Source organism: Neopsephotus bourkii, unplaced genomic scaffold (assembly GCF_033783945.1).
Source record: "Neopsephotus bourkii isolate Nb327-2 ecotype Australia unplaced genomic scaffold, CSIRO-AGI_Nbou_v1 NB_379, whole genome shotgun sequence".
Lineage (NCBI taxonomy): Eukaryota > Metazoa > Chordata > Aves > Psittaciformes > Psittacidae > Neopsephotus > Neopsephotus bourkii.
Window position 1 is genome coordinate 2,273,849 of NW_026900884.1, and position 25,540 is coordinate 2,299,388.

Here is a 25,540-nt window from a genome sequence, read left to right on the forward strand (position 1 = left end):
TTTTATTAAGTAATTAATTGACATCTAAGAAAATTAAAATAACAAGGAAAGGAAATAATTCTTTTGTAGTTTTCTCTATACAACACATCTAAAGCCACTAAATTGCTCACAGTGCTTAATGTTAATACAGGCTTGCCTACTACCTTCAGTAATATTTAAGATGGACCTTAAGTATGTGTTTTGAAAAGCAAAGCTTCTCTAAATGGAAACCTTTACAAGTTATTTTTGTAGAGGCAGCTCCTCTGAAACAGTTCACGCTTTCTATCTTTGCTTCTCAAGAGCTATGCCTTTGGCCCTGAATCTGCAGCAGTTCATGCTAACCAATTCTAAATGACAGTGCAACATGAGAATTCTCACCTAGGTTTATTAAAGTGCCTATGAACAATATGTAGGCTACATCTTCTGCAAAGAGGAAAGGAAATACATTAAGTCTCAGTGGAGTGTATAAATCCTCCTGCGACTATTGTAGCAGGACTGAATTAAAAAAAATACATGGAGAAGGGTATATTTTCTTACCCAGACCCTTCCTGCTTAGGATAATGAAAAAAGTGTAATCAAGGACGGATTTGTAGGAAAAGGCTGCTTATGTGAAAAAATCATAAATAATCCAGCTTGTACCACATTTCACATATTTAACTATGACTCATCAGCTACCAATCTTACTCTACCAGTGTTAAGGCAAAAGATATTTCAACAAATATCCTTTTATATGATATCAGCTTCACCTTTAATTAGTTAATATTATTCAAAAGGAATGGTGAGAACACCTTATGGGTGTATGTGGGGGCACAGAAGTAGTGACACCACTGTAAGTCATTCCACAATGCACAATTACTCTCAGAACAGGCAGAGAATCCTCTAGCACAAATACTCTAAATCTGAAAACAATATTCAGATTCAAGGTAGTTTTATTTGTCAAATATGGAATTTATGTAAGGTGCCTTCCATTTAGTGATTTGTATCATTATGTTCACTTTTACAGAGTACATAAGGCTCAGATCACAACTCAGTCTTCTGCATTTTGAAGACTTGCATATTCTGGGTGCATATAAGTATGGTAACAGAGGCTGGCTAGGCATATTAAATTAGAATTGGAGTCATGTGCAATTATTTGAAACCTTCACAAACACTAGCACCATGCTATAAGGCTGAAATAATCCTTCTTTTGCAAGGTATATAAATGCTTAATTTTAAGGCTAACATTGTTTAAAGTGCTCAGAAATCTCCATTTATGGCCAATTTCCTTTTTAACAGTTTTATATCACACAAGAGAAAACAGCTGAAGCTGAAAACCAAAGGAATGCAGTAAGTTTTCTGTGCCTCACTATCCAACTGTTTATATTCAGTTACAGACTTCAAGCTCATCCTTGCCGAAACCATCAATAGCAGGCTTTTTAAATTGAGAAAAGGCAGGGGGTGGCAGTGGGAACCTCTGTTCTGTTTATTAAAACAGCTACAGAGTGATTATTAGCACAAGCTAAACTAACATTCAGAATGTCTATGGAAATTTAGGATGGTCTTCTCCCAAGTTACATACAACACATTCCAATTCTCCCAACGGACAGTTCCCCATTGCTCTCTCCGAAGTTGACTTCTGATAATTCTCCTATAAACTGAAGCATAGGGAATGTGGAAGGAGTAATGTCATGTCAAGACCCTGGGCATTTTAAACTAATGAAGCCCTGTATTACCAAAAATACATCAGGAAGCATTTGTCACAAAGGAATCCAGGCAAAAGAGGAAGTTTTACATTTACATATACAGCACTTATTTCTTCCTGCTTTCAACTTACAAGTCTCAAGTGCTTAGCAGTCAAAGTACAGTTTCTCCATCCCTGAAATGTCTGAACACAAAATCTGTTTCACAGCTTGAAGTCATAATGATTTGTTTCCTCATCAAAAGAATAAAGAGAAGACATTCCTCTATATAAGGAAGATAACCCCAAATTGAGTAAAAACTATAACCCACAATTTGAGAGAATGAAATTAGAAACACTGCTTATTAATTTTTCTGTACACAAAAATCAAAGTTGAGATACAACTAACACAATAAAGAAAACAATACAGTAAACATGAAGAACTAAGCAAATGTTTTAACATAATTAAGACTATACCTGGATAATCTCCACAAGTCTGCAGAGTACATAAACACTCATGACATAATGCCCAGAGTTCATTGTCTTTCAGAGGTTTACCATACCAGGACAACAGGATTTTTAGAGAGATGCACTGAAATAAAAGGAGTGATGATGCAGCAAGTTATTAAAAATTATCACAAACAAAGTTTACTGATACAATGAAAAAGCATATCTTAATATACAACACACTCACGTAAAAAGCATTGAGGCATTTATTGTACTTACCAGTAATGAACTAATAATACTTCTTATTTAAAGTATTATATATATATTAGCATTGTAAGTTATTGAAAGTATTATATATATAATACTTCCTCTTGAAAAAGCATTGTAGAGTTAGCTAGCTGTATAGATGAAGCAGTAGTTCCTTAAACATGTAAAGAAAGTGGAATCCAAATGAAATTTCAGCCAGAATAAGTATTTCAGGAAAAATTAGCTATTTGGTAGCTCTTTCTTGTCATACTAAGGAAAGACTATTAGGGTGTTAAAGATGACAATTAATTAGAGGTGACACCTAGACTTAAAAACATATAAATCCAAGTGATCCAACAAAAAAAAATTCCACATTCGAACCTGATTTACCCTGACAGTTTCATTACACCTCTTACCTTAAGGATTTCATCAAAATTTGTTGCTCTTCTGTGAAAGATGTTAACAATGTTGACAGAATTAACGACCGGTTTATTTGAAGTCCAAGCATGTGCTCAATTTGTAGCAACTTGTTTTTCTGGCTATCAATTTAGCTTTTGATACCTGGCATAATATATTTATGTAACAGATCCTGCTCCAGGGAAACTCACTGTTCTTCAGAGAATCAATTTTTCAATTTCTTTTTTGAGGACATGAATATAAGAATTTGAAATTGATAGTATGGTACATACACCTTCCCAATCAAGCTGTGCTAATGAAGAGCTTATCGCTACTAGGGGCTCTTGGCATCAGTTGGACCTTATGATCTCCACCAACCAAAGGAACAGTAAAAGATCCAGAGTAGGCAGAAACATCTGGGTTAGAACCAACACATCCAACTATTTTTAAAACAGCACCACACGTTTGCTGTTGCGTATGCAGCCCTAACATTGTAAACTATCTGTAAATGTCAACTTTTGGCCACAATGGGGAAAAAAACTACTAGAAGCAATGCAGAATTAACTCTGGGGGGAAAAAAAAAACAAACCAACAAAACAAAAATGGAGCACAGGAGACAAACAAAGATTAAAACCTCTGACTGGTTCTCTTGTTTTTACAGACACTTTTGTATTCCAATCAATCTTTGCAAAATCTAAGCAGACTAAGGGTCTCTCTCACACACAATGGTAGTTCATCATTACAGTTGGCACATCAGTCTCTTCACTGCCATTTAATACAGTCAATTTTCCATTATCCTGGCTATGAAACATCCATCAGGGAAGCACTATTTGGATTTCATTGTAAAACACATAATGAACAGACTACTGCATTAACTTTCAAGACTGACAAACAGAAATAGCTTCCTTGTGATCTGTGGGGAGAAGAAAAAGAACCGCATTTCTGCAGCTGAAACTTTGTTGGTACTTCTTACCAGAAGACCTTTTCAAGGAACGTAATGCTTCAGGCTCATACTGTTTAAATATCCCTTGAGGGTGATCCAGATAAACTATAATTTTTAACAAGATGTGCAAAACACACCTTTTGATTTACTTAAAATGTTTTATATTTTGCCTACCTCCAGTTTACATAAAAATTAGTTTGGTGCTTTTATTCTCCTACTCTCCATTGTGGCACATCACAAAAATTAGTAACTTCAGCATAGACAGATTTGAAGTCAAGTAATATGGTTAAGCTTCATTCTCAAATTTTGCTACCATCAGCATCCTGGCATGCAAAATTCTTTCATCAATGTGCTCCTTCATTATATCTAGACAAGTAAGCTCTTGAACTGTCTGATAAAAAGACATCAATCCCACAGCAGGAAGGAAAAGGGCAGATAGCAGAATTAGTCTAGAGAATATTCAAGATAAAGCTTCATACTTGATTGATTACTATCCCTGACCAGTGCTGCATTCCCTGCTCCACAGCACCCTGGTTCTCATGTGCATCAAGTGTCTTTCCTCACAGACACTTTACAATGAAAGGAACAGAAGAATTTTCAAATTCACCCTGCAAAGCTGACATGAGAGAAATCAAAACCAGAAATCCTACAGGCTGACTTGAACATTACGAAGGTGTTGGGATTTGGGAATATTTTTGTAATAAGTACACACCACTGCCACATGTGTTTTTGAAAGAGAATCCCGCCTCTTGAAGTTTGTGTTCCTAGAGGCTTTAAAAGCTGCAGCAGAGAAAGATGGACTTCCTCTATTTCATATACAAATCACCTCTCACTTCAGGACAAGGTGATGAATGGCTAGCTACGGGGAAGAACCACCTCTCAGTCAACTGGAGACTGAAGTTAGTTGTACAGCAGAAAGCTGAAAGGCATTTCCCATCGCTTCTGGGATGATACCCAAGCTCTCTAGAGGAAGAAAAGAAATGACAGAAAGATATTTAAGCACAGCAGAAAAGTGGGAGCAAGCCCTAAGAGGAGCAGCAAAAGTTTATGATAAGAAAAAGGAAGTGTCAATGATAGATAACAAAATAGAAAATGAAAAAAGCACCAGAAAAAAAACCCAGTTTGGGTTTTTTCTACATTTCTACATTTCCTTCTGTTTCAGAAGGAAAAAATGATGCAGGAAAAACAAAACTCAGAAGTGAGAATCACTGCCATCCACAGGATGGCCAAATTAACTTGAGTCAAGAAAAAAAAAGAAAGAATGCAGTTACAGGTTGGTGAACTTTATTTAAATGTATACCCTCATTGTTTCCCTCTGGCAAGCATCCTAAAGAATGAGCTTCAACTATTAATATTGCTAGCTAGCTGTTTCTCCTGTGATACTAATAGCTGACTGCATTGGCATTATCTCTTATTATAATTCAAGTCTCTCCCAACCTTGACCATACCAAAAGATTATTTTCATTCTTGAAAATGGAACAAAATGTAAAACCAACCAAAAACCTCAAACAAAAAAAATCCACAGCCCCCTCCCCAAAAAACAGCCAAACAAAAAAACCAAACAAACTCAAAACCCACACATAAAAATCTGAACCAAAAAACAACCCAAGAAGGTAATTCTTCTAGTGTTCTAATTATTGAAACTGCTCACCTTCCTACACCAGAAAGAGAATTCTAAAGACTTCATCTGAAGACTGAGGGTTCAGACATGCTGGGGGTTTGTCCTAACACTTCATAAAAGTTAGAGGTGCATGATAAGACATGTTTCATCATACATTTACAGCTGTGACAAAAAAATGTGTGCAGTCTGGTTAAAATAGTTTCCACAGAAAAATGACATACTTTTCAACTTCAGGTGATGAGGCAGATTTTATTTAAGCCTCAAACCTCAAAGGTATTTAACACAGTGCACATTCAAATCCCACTGAACTTCTTTATGTTCTGGTAAACACTTAAGCGTAAGATTTTCTTATTTAGGCATGTCTGATGTTTGGTTGTTATGTTTGGGTTTTTTCTACATGCAGTTCTCTGATCCACAGCTATTACTATTCCCTACAACTTAAAAAAAACCCTCCCTCAATCGCCAAGAAAAAAAAACACAACAAAAAAAACCAACAAACTGAAACACTGGAAAACATATGATTAAATTTTTTCAGTCAAACCACATGTAGCATGCATTGTTCATTAACCATCTGTTCAGACATTTTAGCAAAGCAAGCTCAAGACAATAGTTCAGCATTCATAATGCCTCAAATCTACTTCATTTAAAGCATTAAAGTTGTTTTAATACTGACATTCAAAAACATTTATTAATATATTAGAATCAGTGGAATTGCAAAATAATAATATAATGCAGTGCCTCTTCGTGATTTTTTTCTGTGTACTTAAACTGACCTTTACATAACAGAAATTTTATAAACCAGTTTGTAAGAAAGATTTTTACAGCAGTTTTGAAAAAAAATTACGAAAAAGCCAAATGACTGATTACTGCCTATAGCTACAAACTGGTGATATTTTATTTTATGCCCAAAGGACCATTTTTTAAGCCTCACTTGTTTTGTTTGGGTTTTTTTTTGGTGGTGTTTTGTTTTGTTTGCATGGGGTTTTTTTGTGATTTTTTTTTCCCCTCAACAAAAGTGGTGTTTAGTTCTTCAGATCATTTAACAATCTTTTATTTCATTGTGGGTACCAGAATTGTAAAATCAAAGCTTTTTAATAAAAGTTTCATATATTCAGACTACGACAATGTACTATATTTTATGACTATAATGATGGCATGTTTTAAACAGCCAAAGCAAGAACTATCATTTTTCTTTTCTTAATAATTACTGTTCTGGGAATTGACAACTTCTTTCTTTCAAGTGTTATTTCCCCAGTGTTCAAGTGTCATTCTCTAGCTGCGTGGCTTTTCACTTCTCTCATGCTTGATTGGATATGAATAACCAACAGAAAATAAATGTGTATATGCCAGGTTCCCATTAACCCTTCTCATGCAAAGGCCATAGCATTTGAATCACAGAGAAACATTTAACAGCATTAGAGACGAGACACACCTGATTGGAATGAAATTGGTTAGAGAAATAAAAGATCCCCACTCAAACTTGAAGTGAAAAATATTTATTTACGCATGCAAAACTATAAAAATTACCAGGAAACCCCTCACAAAATACATTGCAGTAGCCAGACAAGCAAGCAAGTACTTTTAGTAATGCTTACTAGCAGTAAAGCACACAACATTAAGAAGCAGTGTTGGAGTATTAGAAAAATACTATCCACTGGAAAAGTACTGACAGGCAAGAAAAACTGTCTGTTCTTCAGAGCAGACAAGGTTGATCTTCAACCGGATGGGACTGGTATTGCATTTCTCTAAAGAGTAAGAAATATTTAAAGAGATGCTAGTGGTACTATTTCAAGAGTTCAATTTGCTGCAATCATGCTTATCTGTTATAGAAAAGTAGTGAAAGAGCAGCACTGTAAATCTGAAGGGTTTTTTATTTAGCCAAGAAGATAAAAATCAAATTAGCCGTGCGTTCACACTTTTTGCGCCTTTGCAGTAAATGAAAAAAAAAAAACCCACCTCTCAGACTCAAGTTATACCTTCCTAAAAACAAAATAAAACAAACAAAAAAAAAAACAACAAATACACCCACACATTTTTAGGCATTTGGTAAAATTCTGGCACAGAGAAATGAAATGAAAGGTAACTTGAAAGAGACATCAGTTGCAACTTTTCACGTAAGGGATAGCACAGTATGGCTTTATTTTTGCAATTGTCAGAAGGTAAGACAGAGGCAGAAACTGCTGTTTCAGAAGCCTGAGGAATAACATTTGTTGTCCAAAAGAAGAAAAAGAAGCTGAAAACATTAACACCTCTCCCCTTTCCTCTAAGACAACTTATAATAGTCTGCCATATCTCACTTCTACCAAGAAGCCTACTTACTTAGAAGAATGAAATTCTGTTCAAGCTGAAAAAACCATTTTATTTAAATCGATGATGAAACAGTTGAGGGGAATTTCAGAATGATGGCAGAATAACCTGAAAACAAATTCTTGTTTACTTTTCCATGTGCCAATCTCTAGCGTGGCTGCAGGAAAAGGAAACAGGACACTTTTTACATCATTTAAATCATGCAAGAATTTTAGAAAACTTTAATTCTGAGCAAGGTTATTTTCTCAAAAGTATCTTCATGTACCCAGACTTAAACTGTTGTCCTGGTAATCCAGAAAGGACAGAATACAGGTCTTATTTCAACAGATTTTTTCCTACCCTATCACTACACTCAATTTATGTTCTTAAGTGATGACAATTTATATCTCACACCTCTCTAGTTAACACATAAGCTTAAGTAAGCCCACTTCCATCTCAAGGCAAGTGACTTAAGTATGGTACCTTTATTTCCTGGAATTAACCCCCCCCCCAAAACAACCAAACCAAACCACAAACACAAAACAAAAATCCAAACCAGCTGCAGTAGGCTTTTATAGTGGTCTGATAGCCTTATCCTACCCATCGTCTCCACGACAAATAAACATGCAAGATAACTCCTAGGTTTATACAGTTTAGCATTAAAACAAAAACTCAATTCAGACAAAAGACTTGTACTTCAGATGACAGTTTTTTTCTGTTGCTTGAATACTAAAAATATCTATATTTCTGTTTACTAATAAACTTTCTCACAAGATGTCAGCGATTGAAATTACTATTGCTAGAAACACAAGTACATCTACTAAATGAAGAGGTTCATGTAAATCCAGAGTAGCAAGTGACACAGGAAAAGCAGAAGACCTGGGACTCTTCTGAGTATGTTAGGCTGCACAGTGCAGAGCAGGGGTGGGGGGGGAAGAGTGTCTACAGTACATGGATCTTTTCCCAGAGTCTGAAGAATGCACCTGCAGGATTTAGGAATTAAATAAAGGATTCAGTATGCATACAATGAGTAACTCCCTCAGAGAGCAAAGCCATGCCATGTGGTACTTATCCTTATTTACTATCCACCTGGACTATGAGTTCAATAAGAGTACATAGCAGGAGAGAGGAGACACGAAAGGGATAAAAAAATCATTTAAACCAGAATCTTCAATGTTGGATTTTTTTTTTTTACCCATGATGAACACACCTAATAGTCCTAGGTTACTACTCCAGTGGATGTGTTTGGGCAAGGCGAAAAGAGGGATGGATGCAGACTGAAAATAACCTTAGGTGTCATTGCATGGGAGGGGTGGAAGACTGGCTTTTAGGCAAGGAGAACAAGGGTGAGTTGACAGTAAACAAGTAAGGAAAAAAAATCCAGTATCTTCATAGTTTTTGTAAATGAAATACTTTAAGTTTGTGCTGCTCATTTTTATCAAGTCACAGCAAAGCTGGACTGTCATCAAGGCTAGCATCAACCACATGCATTTTTAACCAGCAGCTTTCCTATTACATGGCTTGTTTACATCTCTTTGAGTGTGGCACAAGAGAAAACCATCTAGTCAGAGACCAAACTTGTCCACCCTGAGAATATGTAACTTAAGCAGATACCACACTACAACTACCTATCAACAAATTCTAGTAGACTAATTATCAGCTCTCCTTCTTTGTATTTAACTACTTATAAAGGTGAAATGCTTGAGACATATCCATCATATTGTGCACATATTTGAATTCTATCATGAAATATACATAACAAACACAGAAGTGGTAATTTAAGAACACAGAACAGATATAGCATATGTACAGTTTTCAAAAACTTAAATGTACACATAGATTAAAAAGAAAAAAAAAATGGTGGAGTCTTTCCACCTTCTGAAGCAGATGGGATATTGCCATTGATTTCAATGAGGTCATGTTTACAGTCAGGAACTCTGCAATTTTTATAAACACCTGGGATGCCCACGGCAAGGTAGTGAACTTTATGCACCGACAGTAACAGAGTTAAAAATCTACATATGCTTTGGTAATGCTGTCTTACAAATGTAACCAACTTTTATGCAGCTCTAACACACTAGCAAGTATACTCCATTTATAAGAAAAAATAATTAAGATGGAAGTTGATTTTGCACAGCATAATTTTCACTGTAGCACTTTATTTTTAAAGAGGAAAAAAGGATCACCATGTTTCCAATATTAACTCTAAAAGTGTGCAGACTAGCAAAATTAAATTTTCCAGGATGCTAAAGGGGATGAGGGAAAAAAAAATAAAAATCACACAGTATTTAAGTCATTTCATCTCCACATAAGTGACTACAGCAACTATATAATGAAGACTTTATTTTTACTACCTGCTCATTATTTTTGATTTCTGACCCTCTGCCTCCACAAAGATTATCTTCATTATTGTTTGCACTCATCGCACCGTTGCTTAATTCTGGAGACCTAATTAGGTTTGATCCATATCTGTTCCCACTGGGTTTTGTCGTTAACACTGAAGCCATCTTGCTAAAATGTGGTAAAGAATTTTCATTTGACCCTTGAAAAGTTTCTGAAGAGTCTTCCAATGCCATGTAATTGTCTAGCATTTTTGCTCCAGCAAGTGATTGATTTGGACCTTTCAGCATACTAGCTGTATTTGGCATTTCAGAGGTAGCATCAGAACAGTCATCTTTGTGATCAGATGAAGCAAAACCTATCTTTTTACCATTAATAAGTAACATATGTTCTTCTAGATTCATGCCAGACACCTGTGTGCATACACATGGAGCTTCTAAATGAAGATCATTAACCTGGTGACTCGTTGGTTCTATTTTTGGTGGACTACTAATAGCAAACGAATTAAGATTTCCCTTTCCAAAAGTAACCTCATTATTATTGTCTAGAGGTAGTGACTCTTGTGTTAGCAAGTGATTTTTCCTTGCTAGTGGTCCACTGTTGGTTACAGAAGTAAAAAAGTTATTTGTATCTGCAGGTTCCACTGGTAGCTTTGGAAAGGTTTTAATTTTTCTCAAAGAACCTTTCTTAAAAATGCCATCTCTCTCCAGGTCAGTAACACAAGATTTTATATCCAATGCAACACTAGCAAAACTGTCAGTATACACTGCATGTTTGTCCTCTTCTTTGCTCTTTTTAGTTTGAGTTGCAAGTTGAGAATGTTGAGTTTTCTCATTATCCAGATCAATTTGCATTTCCTTTAAACCTCTTTCTCTGCCAGTCACCATAGTAACTGTAGAAGAATCCTTATGACAGGTAGCTGTCACATCTTCTACTGCAGACAAATCACCTGCTATGTTGTTTTTCTCATTTGAGTGCAATTTAGATCCCAAACTTCTCTGACACATTCTTCCCTTCCACATGTTATCACAGACATCTAGATGCAAAAACAGATGCTTGTATTAAATGCATATTTAAACTTTCTAATCTTTCCTAAAAAATATTTATATTACTTTTTCTGCTACTGCTGTTACATACCTTTAGTATGCTACACAAATTAATTATTTCTGGACAAGTCACTTTTAATCATAGAAGGACATAAAATGTATTAATCATGTTCATTAAGAATTGTACTTTTGCTGCTTCCCACCCCCAATCCACAAATAATTAATGAGTTTTTGATATTTAGAAAGGAACCTATAAGAGAAAGTACACAGACACAGTATTTTAGAAATCATTACATACATCAGGCAATCTAAAGTTCTAGACTAAATATGTTTTAAGGTTACCTTGAGAAGCACCAAATGATTCAATTGAAAGAACTCTTCTTCCAACAGCAGACAGGCTTCGACAAATATTACTTGATGAAGCAACCTTCAGTTTTTCTTCACATAATGACAAAACGCTCTAGAGAAAATTAGTGTTAAATACTTAATTATTAATAATTTGTGAGTTTTGACTGAAGTCGATCATGTTAACTCACAGAGTACATCTGAATTTATATGATGTTATATTGGAGGTTTTTTGTGTGCTGCTCATTATACCGTGTGTTTCTATTATGTAATTGAATTAATTTCTCATTTACCACAGGCTATCAGGAAAGTTGGGGCTGTTCAGCCTGGAGAAGAGAAGGCTGCATGGAGACCTCATAGCAGCCTTCCAGTATCTGAAGGGGGCCTATAGGGATGCTGGGGAGGGACTCTTCATCAGGGACTGTAGTGACAGGACAAGGGGTAACGGGTTAAAACTTAAACAGGGGAAGTTCAGATCAGATATAAGGAGGAAATTCTTTCCTGTTAGGGTGGTGAGGCACTGGAATGGCTTGCCCAGGGAGGTTGTGAATGCTCCATCCCTGGCAATGTTCAAGGCCAGGTTGGATGAAGCCTTGGGTGAGATGGTTTAGTGTGAGGTGTCCCTGCCCATGGCAGGGGGATTGGAACTTGATGATCTTAAGGTCCTTTCCATCCCTAAATATTCTATGATTTTATGATTCTATGAAATTATTTAATACATTTCAAGTTCTAGCCTACAGTTAGAACACTAAGAACAACTGATAAAATTAATATATATGAATAGCATCATGAAACCATAGAAATCTAGAGTGTGGATTATTTTTTACACAGCCAGTGATTCATTTCAAGTGACATATGCAGGATAATAACTGTTTTTATTACCAAAATTACATTATAAGTACATCCTGTATCTTTTAAAAACTTCAAAATACAAATGTCTGGAATGTACTGTTACCAATTACAGAAAGCAATCATTATCAAATCACAAAAAGAAACATTATTTCATAGCTCTAATCTGTAGCCTGAGTATCATTCAATGGCATTAGCACTGGTCTCACACACAATTAACTACAGGCATTCACACATTTGAAAACCTGTCACTTAGGGAAGGAAGTAAGAGAGCTGCCTTGTCAAATGCATCCCACTGTTTCCGCAGTAACTGTTCCTAAATAAACACTGATGGGACCTCATACAGCTCTGATGAGCTGCTCTTACTTCCCCATTAGCTTGCTCAACTGTTCGTCTGCTGTTGTGTGTATCGGCTCTGTTGGTTCACATAACAGATTGATGAAGGGCAGGAAAAACTGAGACAGGTTTTTTTTTGGGGGGGAGAAGTAGGGGTGTGGTGTTTGGTTGGTTTTTTTTCCGTTTTTTGTTTGTTTGTTTTGTTTTTTTGTTTGTTGTGTTGTTGTTGGGGGGGTTGTTTGCTTTGGTTCCCACCCCCCCCAAAAATAAAGAAGAAAATGATCTTTTGATATGATCACAAAGCAACCTTCGTGTATTACCCTAGACCATCCTTGACCCACTCTATTCTTGGGCTGATGTGAGTAGTCAGCAACAGCTTTCATTGACTACAGACCAAATGGAGATGGATAGGGAGTACTGTACAATTCCTTTCCTGATTATGCTTGAAAGTGAACAAAAAGAAAGACAGGAGAGCTGATCAAGAAGGCTCTGTGTGATGGAATGGTCTCCTGCCTGGGTAGTCCCCAACCAGGGAGCCAGTATTTGCTTTATAAAAATGAATCTATTAACTCTTCTTCTGCAGCACCCCTTATGTGAAAGATTGATTATAGGTGCTACAGCATTTAAAATACACACTATCAGCTCGGGGGGGGGGGGAGTACACAGCACTATACAGAAGTAGATGAACTGAATTCACAAAAAGCTGTATTTGAACAACTGTTACTCTCTGGCTACAGTCTGAAAGTCTGCAAAACCTCACATTAAAGCTAAACTTTCACACATTAATACCAAATAACACGTTATCTTGAAAAATTCTTTATATCTTCAAATTCTTATGAAAACTAAAGGTATTTCACAGCATAATTCCTGTGCTATTTATTACTTCTTGGCTTTCTCTCTCTAAACTAAACATTAAGTGGGAAAAAACAGTTAATGAGAAAATTTAGATCCACAAATGTATTCACCCAATCTTCTTCAGAAGTCAAATCACTGTAGAATATCTACATCTGTTCTTCAGGTTGCCACTCCGTTAGAGCAGGAAGAAACAATTCGTTTTTAGTCTGGGAAAACTTCAGCTTTCTTACAAAATTTGAGCATAGTAAAGACTACCTGTTTATTAATGAGCAAATATACAGGAATTTTTTTGTCACCTTGTTTTGAACAGGAAATTATGTAAAGCTGTTTACCTCAATATCTGGCCTATTTTCAGGATTCTCATCTTGCATTTGTTCCAGTAGAGTATGTAGATCCTGTCCAAATTCTGATTCTGTCTCAGGTTCTAATATATATTCTATTGCTGCTTTCATCGTAGCACCCAAAGAATAGACGTGCGCCTGTATGAAGTTTACAAAAAGGCATTAAATATGTTACCAATTATTTCTCATGCCAAAAAAGCTCTGAGAGAACAAGGGATAAAGCTTACATTGCTCTCATTTTAAATTTACAAGGTAACCGTTTACTGGAAAGGTGGTCTAATTTATACAGGAGGGACAAAACAGGCTTCAGTCCTGGCGTGGGGGATATGCATTTTGCAAACAAAAAGAAATAACTCTGTGGGGTCCAAATAGAACCCTTCTTCTTCCTCAGCAACATGAAGTATTACAATTGTTCATTTGATACAGTAAAATATAAAACTTGTCCCCCTGTGTGTGCAAGCAGAGTTAGAAGCATGCTGGGAGATCAAAGAGGCAATCCTCTTAGCAGTAAAAAACAAGTATGCCAAAAAACTTTATATAGAGCAGCATTTTTTAAGTGTTATCTAGCAGAAAGAAGGCAAGAAAAATCAATATAGCATAGTATCACTTGTCTGAAAATACGTATGAAATAATTTTAAAGAAATACTCCATATTTGCAACCTCTGCTCCTCTTACGGCCTACAGGCTTGTGATGAGCTCCAATAAAAACAGAAGTGAGCCAACAGCTTTCTTAAATCTAGTGCTTGTGCATTAGATTTGCCATAAAACACAGCTACCTCCAAATTTTAGAAACATTGTGCTTCTTAAAAAGTAAAAAACGAAAAACAAAAACAAAAACAAAAGCCTGCCCAAGACTGAAGGCCTAGGAAAAAACAAGAAAAAATATTCTAGATTTATACTTCAGTATATTTCAATCTGGGCAAGAAATTTAACCAAAATTCCTTCCCTAACACCCAGGAATTTATGAAGACATTTTAAGGGTTTTTTTTTCTACAGGCTGTTTCATAAGCTTGTGAGCAGTGAAGAGGAAGTGTAGAGTGTAGAACTTATTTCTCTGCTTTGATATTATATACTGTGAGCATACTGAGCTATGTCATTTTGCATTTCTCAATGGACATCATAAAAGAAAACTGAATATAAAGAACAAGACAGAAAGGAAGTCAAACTCTTAAAAATGTAATACAGCCTATGTAAAGAACTTTTTATATAAAAGTAATATTGTACTGCGGTAGTTTCATATACTCAATATTATTGAGGTTTTTCCATGTATTTTATATGAGCTGTAACAAGTAACACCAGCTCTGTTGCACAAAATGAGTATTAAAGAAATTAATCATTCCCTTAAGCATAAGGAAAAAAATCATGATGTACAGGTTATGGACATACACTATGCAGACGAAGCAATGTCAGAATACCAGACGAAAATAATTTAATGTACTATGGGAGCAACCTTTGAATTCAGGTGCTACTTCTGAACAGAATAACCAATGTCAGCCTCCCTATGCTGATTCTAACACCAGGAATGGGTAGAATTGCTTTTTTCAGAAAATTTGTTTTCAGACTGTAACATCAACTATATAACTGACTCCAAGATTCATTGATGATACCTTAAATATATTGCTTATGTGCTTTTACATCATGTGGCAAAAGCAAGCAACACATTACACTAGTATCCCATAAGCAAATCTTGCATTTGTATTTTTTTAGTATGGTGTTCTATTTATAGAAATGCCAAGGTTAACAAAGGCAGCAGCAGCAAAAAACTTTAATCTTATTAAAAACAATTTACTTCAAATTGTCAGCTTAACTTCACACATTTCTTTTTCCCTGTTTGGCATTTAGCAAACAGGCAGAAACTTCAGAGAAACTCAGTGAACTAGAATATGGCTGCAAAAGGTTCTTGTTCCTGTCTCCTCTTTCTATGATGTTCAAAAGTTGTATTTTACATGTGTCTACAGGCATTGCTTTTATTTTATCTTTTGGACATTACCTGTACACTTAAGCCTCTCCAAAAGATGTGTGATTCCTCAGCATTTGATTTAATTTATAGAAAGTAGTGTCTACTCCAAACAAACTCTTGTTTATTCTTATGCACTGTGTATCCAGTCCTCTTTCAGTAATAAATTTATAAGAAATCATAGATAATTTCTTATAATACAGAAGCAGTAGAATTCATTACATACAACTCAAATACCAGCTCCAAAAGCAGGACAGAAAGATGAGGAACTTAACTTTGAGGGAACAAAAAATTTGCCCCTGACAAATTTTTTTTACCCACAGGAGGATGTATATGGACATTATAAGACACAGGAACAGGAAGGGCAAAGCAACATATTACCTCATCCCACTCTTCCCAGTTAATAATTTCTGTGCACAGTGGGGTATAACTTGTATCCCCTAGTCTGCCCTCAAATGCACAAGGGTCTCAGATACAAGCAGATAGGCTTTCACTCCCTCCATTTTGCTGTCCTGTTTTAAAGACGTTCACTGCATCTGTTCTTGTACAAGGGGAAGGCCAGACTCATATTAAAGAAAGGTGGTTTTTTTCATCCGAACAGAAAGTTGTTCTGTTGAGATACTTCCTTTCCTCTGCCACCACCATCTCCACAAGAAAAGGGCAAAAGAAACTCCAGCTTTTTAATCAATTTCCTGAGATGACAGTAAACATGGTTAATATGTAAAGTAATAAAAAATAACCTTAAATCTCTTTTCTGAACTGGAGCAATGAGAAAATGAGTTAGTGATCATCCACTAGGTGGGGCGTTCCCCAAGTTTATGGATCAAATCTGATTCTGCTTAACAGACTCTTTAGTTTTAGGAAGAAAATTTCACTGTCTGGGAAAGCAAGATGGTAAATGCAATAAATAAATAAATTAGTAAGTATAAAATATCTAATGGTCATTAGAAGGGACTACTCTCAATGAAAATAAACTCACAATTAAGCTAAGGTTTTTTTTTAGTATGCTATAAGAAGACTTAGAAACTAATAGGAAAGAGCAGCAAACAACTTTTCTTCTCCCAGAAGTCAAGCAAAAACTGGTACTGTACTGGTAGGAACTTTCTTAAGTAGTTAAGAGGATTTTGTTTTTCTCCAAAAACCCCTCAAAAACACCAACCCACCAAAAAACCCCACCTATTTTAAATCTAGCTAAAAATAGTTTTTGAATTACAGGAACTTTTGCACTAAAGGATAACAACATTAATAGCTGGTAAACAGCATGCATTTCAAGAAAGATTCAAAGGAATTAAAAATTAAACCAAAACATCTTCACAATTACACCCAACCTGTAGCTGTGCCTGGGATTGCCCTGACGCAGGTGTAGGACCTTGCACTTCACTTTGCTGAACTTCATGAGGTTTGTGTTGTCCCACCTCTCAAGAATGTCAAAGTCCCTCTGAATGCATCCCTTCCTTCCAGCATGTTGACTGTACCACATAGCTGGGTGTCATCAGTAAACTTGCTGGAAGCACTCACCAAGGGAGAGGACAGTTTCTATCATCGTGTTAAAATTCTGTGTTATAAGTGATCTATATTTAAGGCCTCTGTCAGTTCCAATCAAAAGTTACCTGCCTTGCTGCATGCCAATTTATGACCATTTAACACTATAGGAAGTGAAATCAGAGAACAGTAATGATCCGCTCTAGTTTTAAAATCTGCAAATCAAAAGATCAAGAGAGGAAGTAAAAGCTCCAAGCCTACACACAGAGTGTGACAGAGGCTCTGTTGTATTACTGCCTGGAAGGCTAATGAAGTAGTCTTCTATAGGAACTCATACTTGCAGATAAACACTACAGAAAAAAAGCTGACAAAAGAGCTTTTGAGTAGTGACTGCATAAGCATTTAGCATACTGCAATTACGAATAATGACCATTTACATTTTGTATTGAGATTTCACCAAGTTCAGAAATGTAGGTCTTCAGCTGAACTGAATAAGACACACTGTAATAGAATTACTACTTCCTGTAAAACATTTTCGACTAAATGACAAGCTACAGAAATAGTCTAAGACAGTTCTTGGTTTTGACATTCATATCTGACCCTTATTTTACTTTGCAATTTTTTCTTTTATTTATTGAGATGCTTCCACCCTTTCACAATTCAAAGCATTTAACGGTTCCTTTCACGAAAGCTTCAGTGTTGTTATAAAATGCAAAGTTTTATAAAGAAATTCAAGGTAATGCTTGAGAAAATTACTACTGGGAGAAAACATTTCATATTTATCTAAGTCTTTTTTCAATGTATTCTAAATTGCACTATTTTTATGCAAAAGAAAGTCAGGCAGTAAAATTCTTCTGCAACAAAATGAAAGGGAAATAGGGCTATTGTAAATACTTTCCTTCTTTACAAAGAGACTAAATGCTTTTCTGCATAACTGTAATTACTGAGAGGTGCTGTATAAAACTTTAGCTTTTTATTCATTTGTCACTTTGGATGTGTAGATAATTAGTTTGCAGAATGTGCTAAAAGTGCTAAACCACTGTACACTATTCACAAAACATATACTGTAGCCTGAATTGGTAGCAGAAGCTGGAAAAACAAAATTTTCAACCAAAGCTCTATTTGCAATTTGTCCCTTCTAACTACATTTGCTACTTAGCTTTGAAATTTTTTTTCCCTGAAAGACTGTCATAGTCCTTCTAAAATGGGCATAAAAATTCAGCCACATGTCAGATTTTCTCAAATAATGTGTTCCAAGCTGAAGTCTGCAGGCACTTCAACTCTTAGATTGCCTTTTAATTTACCCAACAGCTAGGTGAAACTCTTTACTATGTTCTTAGGCAAACATCAGATAACCAGTTTACACCACAAAACACAAGCAAGGCTTCATAGATACAATCTAAAAAGCAATGCTACAACAACATAAGGAGAAGTGAACCAAGCAAAATACAAATGCACTTGGAAAGAGCATGTATCAGATAAACTATGACTCAAATGTTGTTTAGTCCCTACATTTTATTTTGGTTTCTTGTGACTTCTATTTATATCATTCAGTCTGAACTGACAAACTCTACGCATCACTCTAATCTCAGTTTTATAGTTGCAGGCTTCTTCTCTATAATGGTCCATGACAAGTATTTTATCTCCATGAATTTCTCTAAGCCTTATCCACAAACAACTTTTTTGCATCTGTGCTTCGGAGCAAGAATTTCCACAGCTTACTGCATAACAAAGAAGCATTCCCTCTTGTTTTGAGTCTGTTCAATGAGTTTTGAACCTGTGTTCAACTCATTGTAGCCACCTACTTCTTCATCTACCAGGGCTGGCAAATACTCCATGGCTGCAGCCATGGCATACTGCAGAGATTTCTAGCAGAGCTTCTCCCTCAGGGCATTCTTTTCCAGGCTACAGACTGTTACTGTAAATAACTGCTTCTTTTATGAATGCCGTTTCACCACCTGGTCCTGGAAATTCATTTGATTGCTAATTTTGTCAACTTGGTCACTAGTCTATTGGACAGTCTTATTTGAGACTTTTTATTGGACACTGATATTTTTTTCTTGTAAGTCCCCATAAAGAAGAAAGGGGAGTCAGAAAATACAAAAACTTTTCAACTGTACCTCAATATAGTTTCAAGAAGCTGTTACCTTAACTGTTGTAGTGAAGACTACGGTACATCTTAAGCCACTGGCAGCCACCTTTGTAAACATTCATTTCACTTTAAGAAGTCACACGAAGATGAACATACACAGAAACTTGACCAAATTTAAAACATGCCATGTGCATGAAATTACTCATATGTTGTCAGGTTGAGGACACAAATTAAGAAAAGGTTTCTTACATTTCCATCCCTTAATCACAAAAATCATCATCCCAACACAGATGGGTATACCAGTTATTCCTCTCTTGCAGGACTGTAGAAGTATGACAGGTAAGGAAGAACATTGTAGTAAAACTGCTGGAGACCTCAGAGGTTAGATAGCAAAAGTTACACACACTTATCTTTAAAGCTTCGTAAACAATGCTATTTTTTTAGAACTGCCTTTGAAACAGAGTTTTATGTATCATAACTCTCCTTAAGGTTTATCAGCCATTAACCTCCTTACTTTTAAGTTATATGCCATAGGTAATTCACTTATCACTTAATTAATACTAACAAAATTTATCCCCTGTAGGCATAGAAACAAGGAAGCCTGAGAAACTGTTCTATGCATTCTGAGCAGACTAGCTGTCTTCTCTCAACTGTTCAAGCTTTTTTCATTATCTGGCAAATATGATGTCATACAAGTTCATTAACTTATAGTTACTGAAGTTTGCTTAAAAAAGTATATTAATTTTATCTTTAATGTAAGAGAATGTGCCCACTGGTAAAGTCTCTCACTCTGAGCCAGGTAATGCATTTGCACAATTCTGCATTGGGGGATGCTTAACTCCATGTTTTGGAGCTAAAAAAATGAAGTGCAGCATTTCCAGTTAAGAACACTATGGGACAATTTACCCAAATAGCATCCCAGTTCCTTTACCATGACATGGATCAACAACATTAGGAGCCTGCCAGGTAAAATATTTGTTGCTGTGAAGTAACTATTTCACTTTTCTTTGAAGTAGTAATCTATGGAGGGTTTTTTTGTTTATATTTTTTTTCTTACAAGGAACATACACAAGAATCATTGATGAACAGCAAATGTAAAAAGCTGGCCAAACACTTCTGAACTGATCCAACTGCATAATATCTTATGACCACATTCAAAACATGAATTTTCACACAACAGCTGTTGGTGACTGAAATAGCAAATGAGTAGGTAGCTCTCATTGCATGTATAAGGAACGCAAACAGTGGAGGATAATCAGGAATGATTTGTGGTTTGGTTGTTGCTTTTTTGGTGGTAGTGGTGGTGCTTTTGGGGCTGGTTTGGGTTTGAGTTTTTTTGTTGTTTTTCTTTGATTGTTTCACTGGGGAATGATTCTGCAGAAGTAAACCTTGCTTCTTCTCTATTCAGGCATAGAACTCACATGACAGGGCTTGAAGTGTACAGCCCATAATCAAGTAATATTTTACAAGGAAAGAGTAACATAGATATTTCATTCATGCACTTCTTGAAAACCTGATTGAATCAACATTCCTGAGTAAAAAGACCACCTCTGTTGCCACTAAAATTTGAGAGAAAGGAAAGGAGGTTTGCATGGGTTTGAGTGTTAGGTTTTGTTTATGGTTATTTTTTATTTTTTTACTTTAACTTTGTAAAAGGGCTTAAAAGTTCAAGAATCCTGGAATATGTATATACTAACAGGTTTACACAAAAATATCTCTAATAGTCACTTAAGAAAGCCTAAGGCACTTTCAATGTTTTTCCCAGGAGACAAGATCCTTAGTTTCAAAAGTGTATTCTCAGCTGTTCTTTGAAGCTTTTTTGAAACGCTGTAACTAAGGAGAATGATGTGTGGGTGACAACCATTTTATTACAATCCTGAAAAATTTTATCTAGAGATTAGGAAGTTGCCCATTCTGACTACTACTTCTAAATCAACCAGTTCCTGAACCTTTCAAAAGAAGGAGATATTCATGAATGTTCTCATACACCAGTGATAAGCAAACAGTAAATGCAGTTCATGCAAATGGTAAAAATGAACTGTTTGTCATTGTTCAAGGGAGTATAAAGCCTCCAGATCCAGTCTAGCAATGACCATGGATCTTTCAGTGAACTGAATATCCATGTGAAACAGACATAAAATTAATGAAATCTTCTGATACCAAGTAATGACAAGGAATACTTTTGCTGGAGGTCTTCATGTTGCTTTTAAGGTTCAGGCTTTCAAAAGCATTTCTAACATTTCAAAAGCATTTTCTAACATTCTAAGGAGTAAATGATGTAAATAAGTGGAGAGTGCATAGGAAATTAAGTTCTGCCAGTAAGAACAGTATGATGATGGCTCCACATAAAAAGAAAGTCTGAATGGGCAGCACCAGAAACTGACAGGTAATTCTACCAAGACTAAGGAAGAATTCATCTGTGGCTGAGAAAGTATCAGTACTAATCAGAAGACTTTATGTGGAAGAAGCTGAAGATAAACAATTGATCCAAAACTTTTCTTTGTCTTTAACACTAAAGAAGCCTACGGTTTTATGACACTGCTCAAGTATAACAGGAGAAAACAATCTGTCCCCTTTTCCATAGATTTCTGCTTATGATAGAAATTGTCCACAAATTTATCCAATACAGATCCTCAGGCTTCTAAAAGAGTAAATTTCAACTACTACAGGAAACAACTGTTTTAAGACAGAAAACAAAAGTCCTCTTTTGACCCCCAATCTTTTGGGAGGTTTTTGAGGTAATCAAGTTAGAAACTTTAAGATACTCTATACATAAAAAACAGGCTGCTGTGGGGAGAAAAAAAAGGGGGGGAAAATACTCTTCCTTTGGTTATCTCTTTGTGGAAAAGTACTAAAGGATGATATTTGCCCAGTACTAAATCCCTGAATGGAACCTCAGTTGGGCTGATGCTGTAATCTTTGTGCTCTTGCTTTTACATTTCCTCTTCTATAGCACAGCAGAGGTATAGGTAACTAAATAGAAGTAATCTATTTTTATCACTGAAGGAAAAGACAGCTTCAAAAAACACTCAGAATAAAGAATGGTTTAGACTACAGGAGGAGATAAGTTACCAGTTGCTGATGACAAGCCTTGCTGCTGTTAGACTGAATTTGTCTCAAGAGGAGGCTTCATGAAACTAAGGGAAACAGAACTCAGGAAAAAAGGCACTAAGTGTTTCAAAAGACTTATTCCCCCATCAGATAAACACAAAACCAAAAACCCCTCTAGGAGAACATGCAAAAAGTTTTCTTTTTTCCTCCTGCACTTGGAGCTAAAGAAAGAATAGAACAGCAGAATAGTCACAGCATTCAAAAGGTACTGCTTTAAAAGACCAGAGAAATGGCAAAGGCAAGACTTTCTTTATACCTTCTGATGTTTTGATCTGGGAGAAAGATGAAGGCTTTGATATTTAGAGAAGGACCAACAGCTGAGACCCAAGCACTAGCTCAGTAACGATCAGCTATTGAGAAATAATGCAGCACCAAACTGTCAGCCGTTTTCTTCAATAGGACCAACATATATGTATGGCCTGAACCTTCCTTTCTTTATCTATTCCCTGAACTAGAACAGTAGTTTCCATTTGGCACTTCAACTTATGCATTTATATGTATACAAAATATTTGTATGTATATGGTATATCTCAATCCAACTGCCTTGTCACATTTCATAGGAATAAGCTGTAGGAATCTTAGTTACTTAGTTTAAAAAAAAACAAAAACAAAAAACACAAAAAACACCACAACAAACGAACAAAAAAAACCACATAACCCAGTAATATATTTTAGCTTGTCTCTATTAGCACTAGCTATGCAACCTTTGCAATATTTTCAAGGTTGTTGAGATACTTGGACTTATTTTTTTAATATAAATCAACTATAACCCACTGAGAACTGCAAGTTGACAGCTATCACATTCTTAGAGTAGAGACAAGTAGTGTTCAGCCTTTTCTGGTTCTGATTCTTTCCCAGGTCAGTATACCCTACTCCTGCTGTGACAGCAAAAAGAATAAGTTCTAGATGAGAAAATACAGACTTGTGACACTCACTTTCCTCCCATTTTCTCTCCTGTATTTTCCCCTTCTCTTTGAGGTAGTATTCAGCTCTGTATTACTTTCCAGTTCTTTTATTTCTGAAAGGTTTTAATCCTGCTGCATACAGAGGTTTCTGAAACTCTATAGAATGGAAGAAGTCATTAAGCAGAAGCATTATCTAGCCTGCTTTAGATATTAGGGAAAAAAAAAAAGGGCAGACTGAAAAATCACTGATTTCTGTTACAGAGGTTCACTAGAACAAGCAAAGTTGAATAGCCACATTATTAAAAGATTATAAATGCAAGTTCACACATTGCAGACATCGGTCCTTCATCTCACTGAAAGCTCATATCTTAGAAATGTGGGGTTCTACATCAATTGAACCTCTGTGTCAGACTCAATGGCAGTTTTGTGATGCAGACAAATAGCTATTTGAAACTGGTGAGACAGCCAATGTTTTTAACCTGAGGCAAACTTGTATTGTAGTGACTGAAACAAGGCTACTAATGAACTCACCAATATTTAACTATTCCTGTTGGGCCTCCAATCGATCAGATTTGACAAGTCTATCACTGTCTTTCCCAGGGCAAGAAAATGAAATAGGAACTATTTTCATTAGGAAAAGGTTAAAGCTCTTCCTATTTAGAGAAGAGAACTGGGACTCAGCTTATACTGAAGATGAATTGTTTGACAAGCACAGTACACAGTCAAGTAGGCAAAATTTAAAAGCAGGCTCAAATCTGTATTTTTGCAACTCAGTCTCTTGATGTCTTTCCAGAACAGAAAAATTCACATTCTATACTGCTCTCTACAGTAGCGTATGGGTAAAACATTACAAAACAAGAGACTAGTCTTTGTACCTGAGATGTTTCTAACTGAATTCTAGCTCAAGATCCTAGGAGAAAAAAAGGGGTCAGTACTTGCCATAGCAAATACAGACACACTTTCCAGCTTAGAGAAGCAGAAAGTGAGATCTTTGCATCAATGCAGGCAAGTGACAGCATCAGCCATCAGAAAACTTTTACTGAACACAGCCACATCACATACCTGTGTTTGCATTAGGAATAAAAATGAAAATTATAATAAGTGTGCTGTATGGAAATTCAGCTTTTCTTTGGAGTTACAGTATGGATCATAACTCTAAAGTTTGTTTCCTGTTTCCCTCTCTTTGCAGCAGCCAGTCCTTAACAGTGCAGTTACCAGAACACAATGGTAAAGAAATCTGTGCAGAGATAGCAAAGTTCGAGGAAAAAAATGAATACACATACATAGGAGATTCTCTATTTTAGTTCAATGCTGTCCTAGAAAACACCAGTACCTGCTTGGCTGCCTTTTCTTCCCTTGCACTGTGACCATGCTTTACACCAGGACGAGTAAGATGTAATAGAACTGCAAGCCAAACACAGCACTGTACTAGCTACTTGGAAGAAAAATAGCTATCTCAGCCAAAACCAGGACACCTATTAAATGCTGCTCCTACCACTTAGCAACACAGTCGTTTCAAGGACTCTTGAGACCTTCAGAAACAGCAATCCTTCCTCCAACCCCACAGGTTAGCAGCTCTAAAGAAGTCACCAGTTGGAAAGCTCAGTCATACTTCACTGTTGGCACAAAAAGCCCTTTTCACAGCTACTTCCTTCTTAACATCTTTCTCTCTAAAAAGCTTGTTCTACACCTGACACTGAAGCTGACTACTCCCTGAAGGGCTTTTACCTTCCTACTCTCAACAGTAACTGAAGTTAGTGTTATTATTCCCACTTTACAAATGGAGAGCAGGTCAGAAAATAAGTCACAAGTCTAAAGCAAACCACATGAAATCAATTACTTTTCAGTCCTGCACATTGTCATTTGGATGAAGCTTTAGATCTCTTGCTATTTGAAATTCCAACTAAAAACTGAAATTTCAAATAGTGTTGTTTCAGACACCGGGACAGTAATGCATTTCAATCTGTTTCCGTGTCTATTAGCCTTGTGTGCTTGTGAGTGTCAGCTAAGTTTAGTAACTAATTAGACTGAAGTCACTATTCCATTAGAGGTCTGGATTGGTAATTCACCAAGCAGGAAACAAAACATCTCTTGTTGAAATAACTGTAGCTGTATTTGAGGATTTTTTAACTTTTTTTTTTTTTCTTTTAAGAGTTTAAAGAGGAAGAAGTCATCCAGTAGCTATACAAACCTCACTGTGTGCTTCCATTTTAGAAACCACAAAGTAAGTCACACTCAAATCAACTGAAACCTCTGTCTGACATAAGTATTTTAAATCAGCTGAGCTTTGACACTGGGGCAATAGT

The 25,540-nt window shown here is 36.0% G+C and overlaps 1 protein-coding gene across 1 annotated transcript in view; it reads right to left on the minus strand.

Annotated features, from left to right (window-relative positions):
• Positions 1–25,540, minus strand: part of KNDC1 (kinase non-catalytic C-lobe domain containing 1) — a 62,742-nt gene that overhangs the window by 26,470 nt on the left and 10,732 nt on the right. The window contains exons 4-7 of the mRNA XM_061349036.1: positions 13,679–13,825; positions 11,304–11,421; positions 9,930–10,951; positions 2,114–2,228 (exon numbers count right to left, since the gene is read on the minus strand). Of these exons, the coding sequence (XP_061205020.1) occupies positions 2,114–2,228; positions 9,930–10,951; positions 11,304–11,421; positions 13,679–13,825 (1,402 nt within the window). The remainder of the gene's footprint in view (positions 1–2,113; positions 2,229–9,929; positions 10,952–11,303; positions 11,422–13,678; positions 13,826–25,540) is intronic.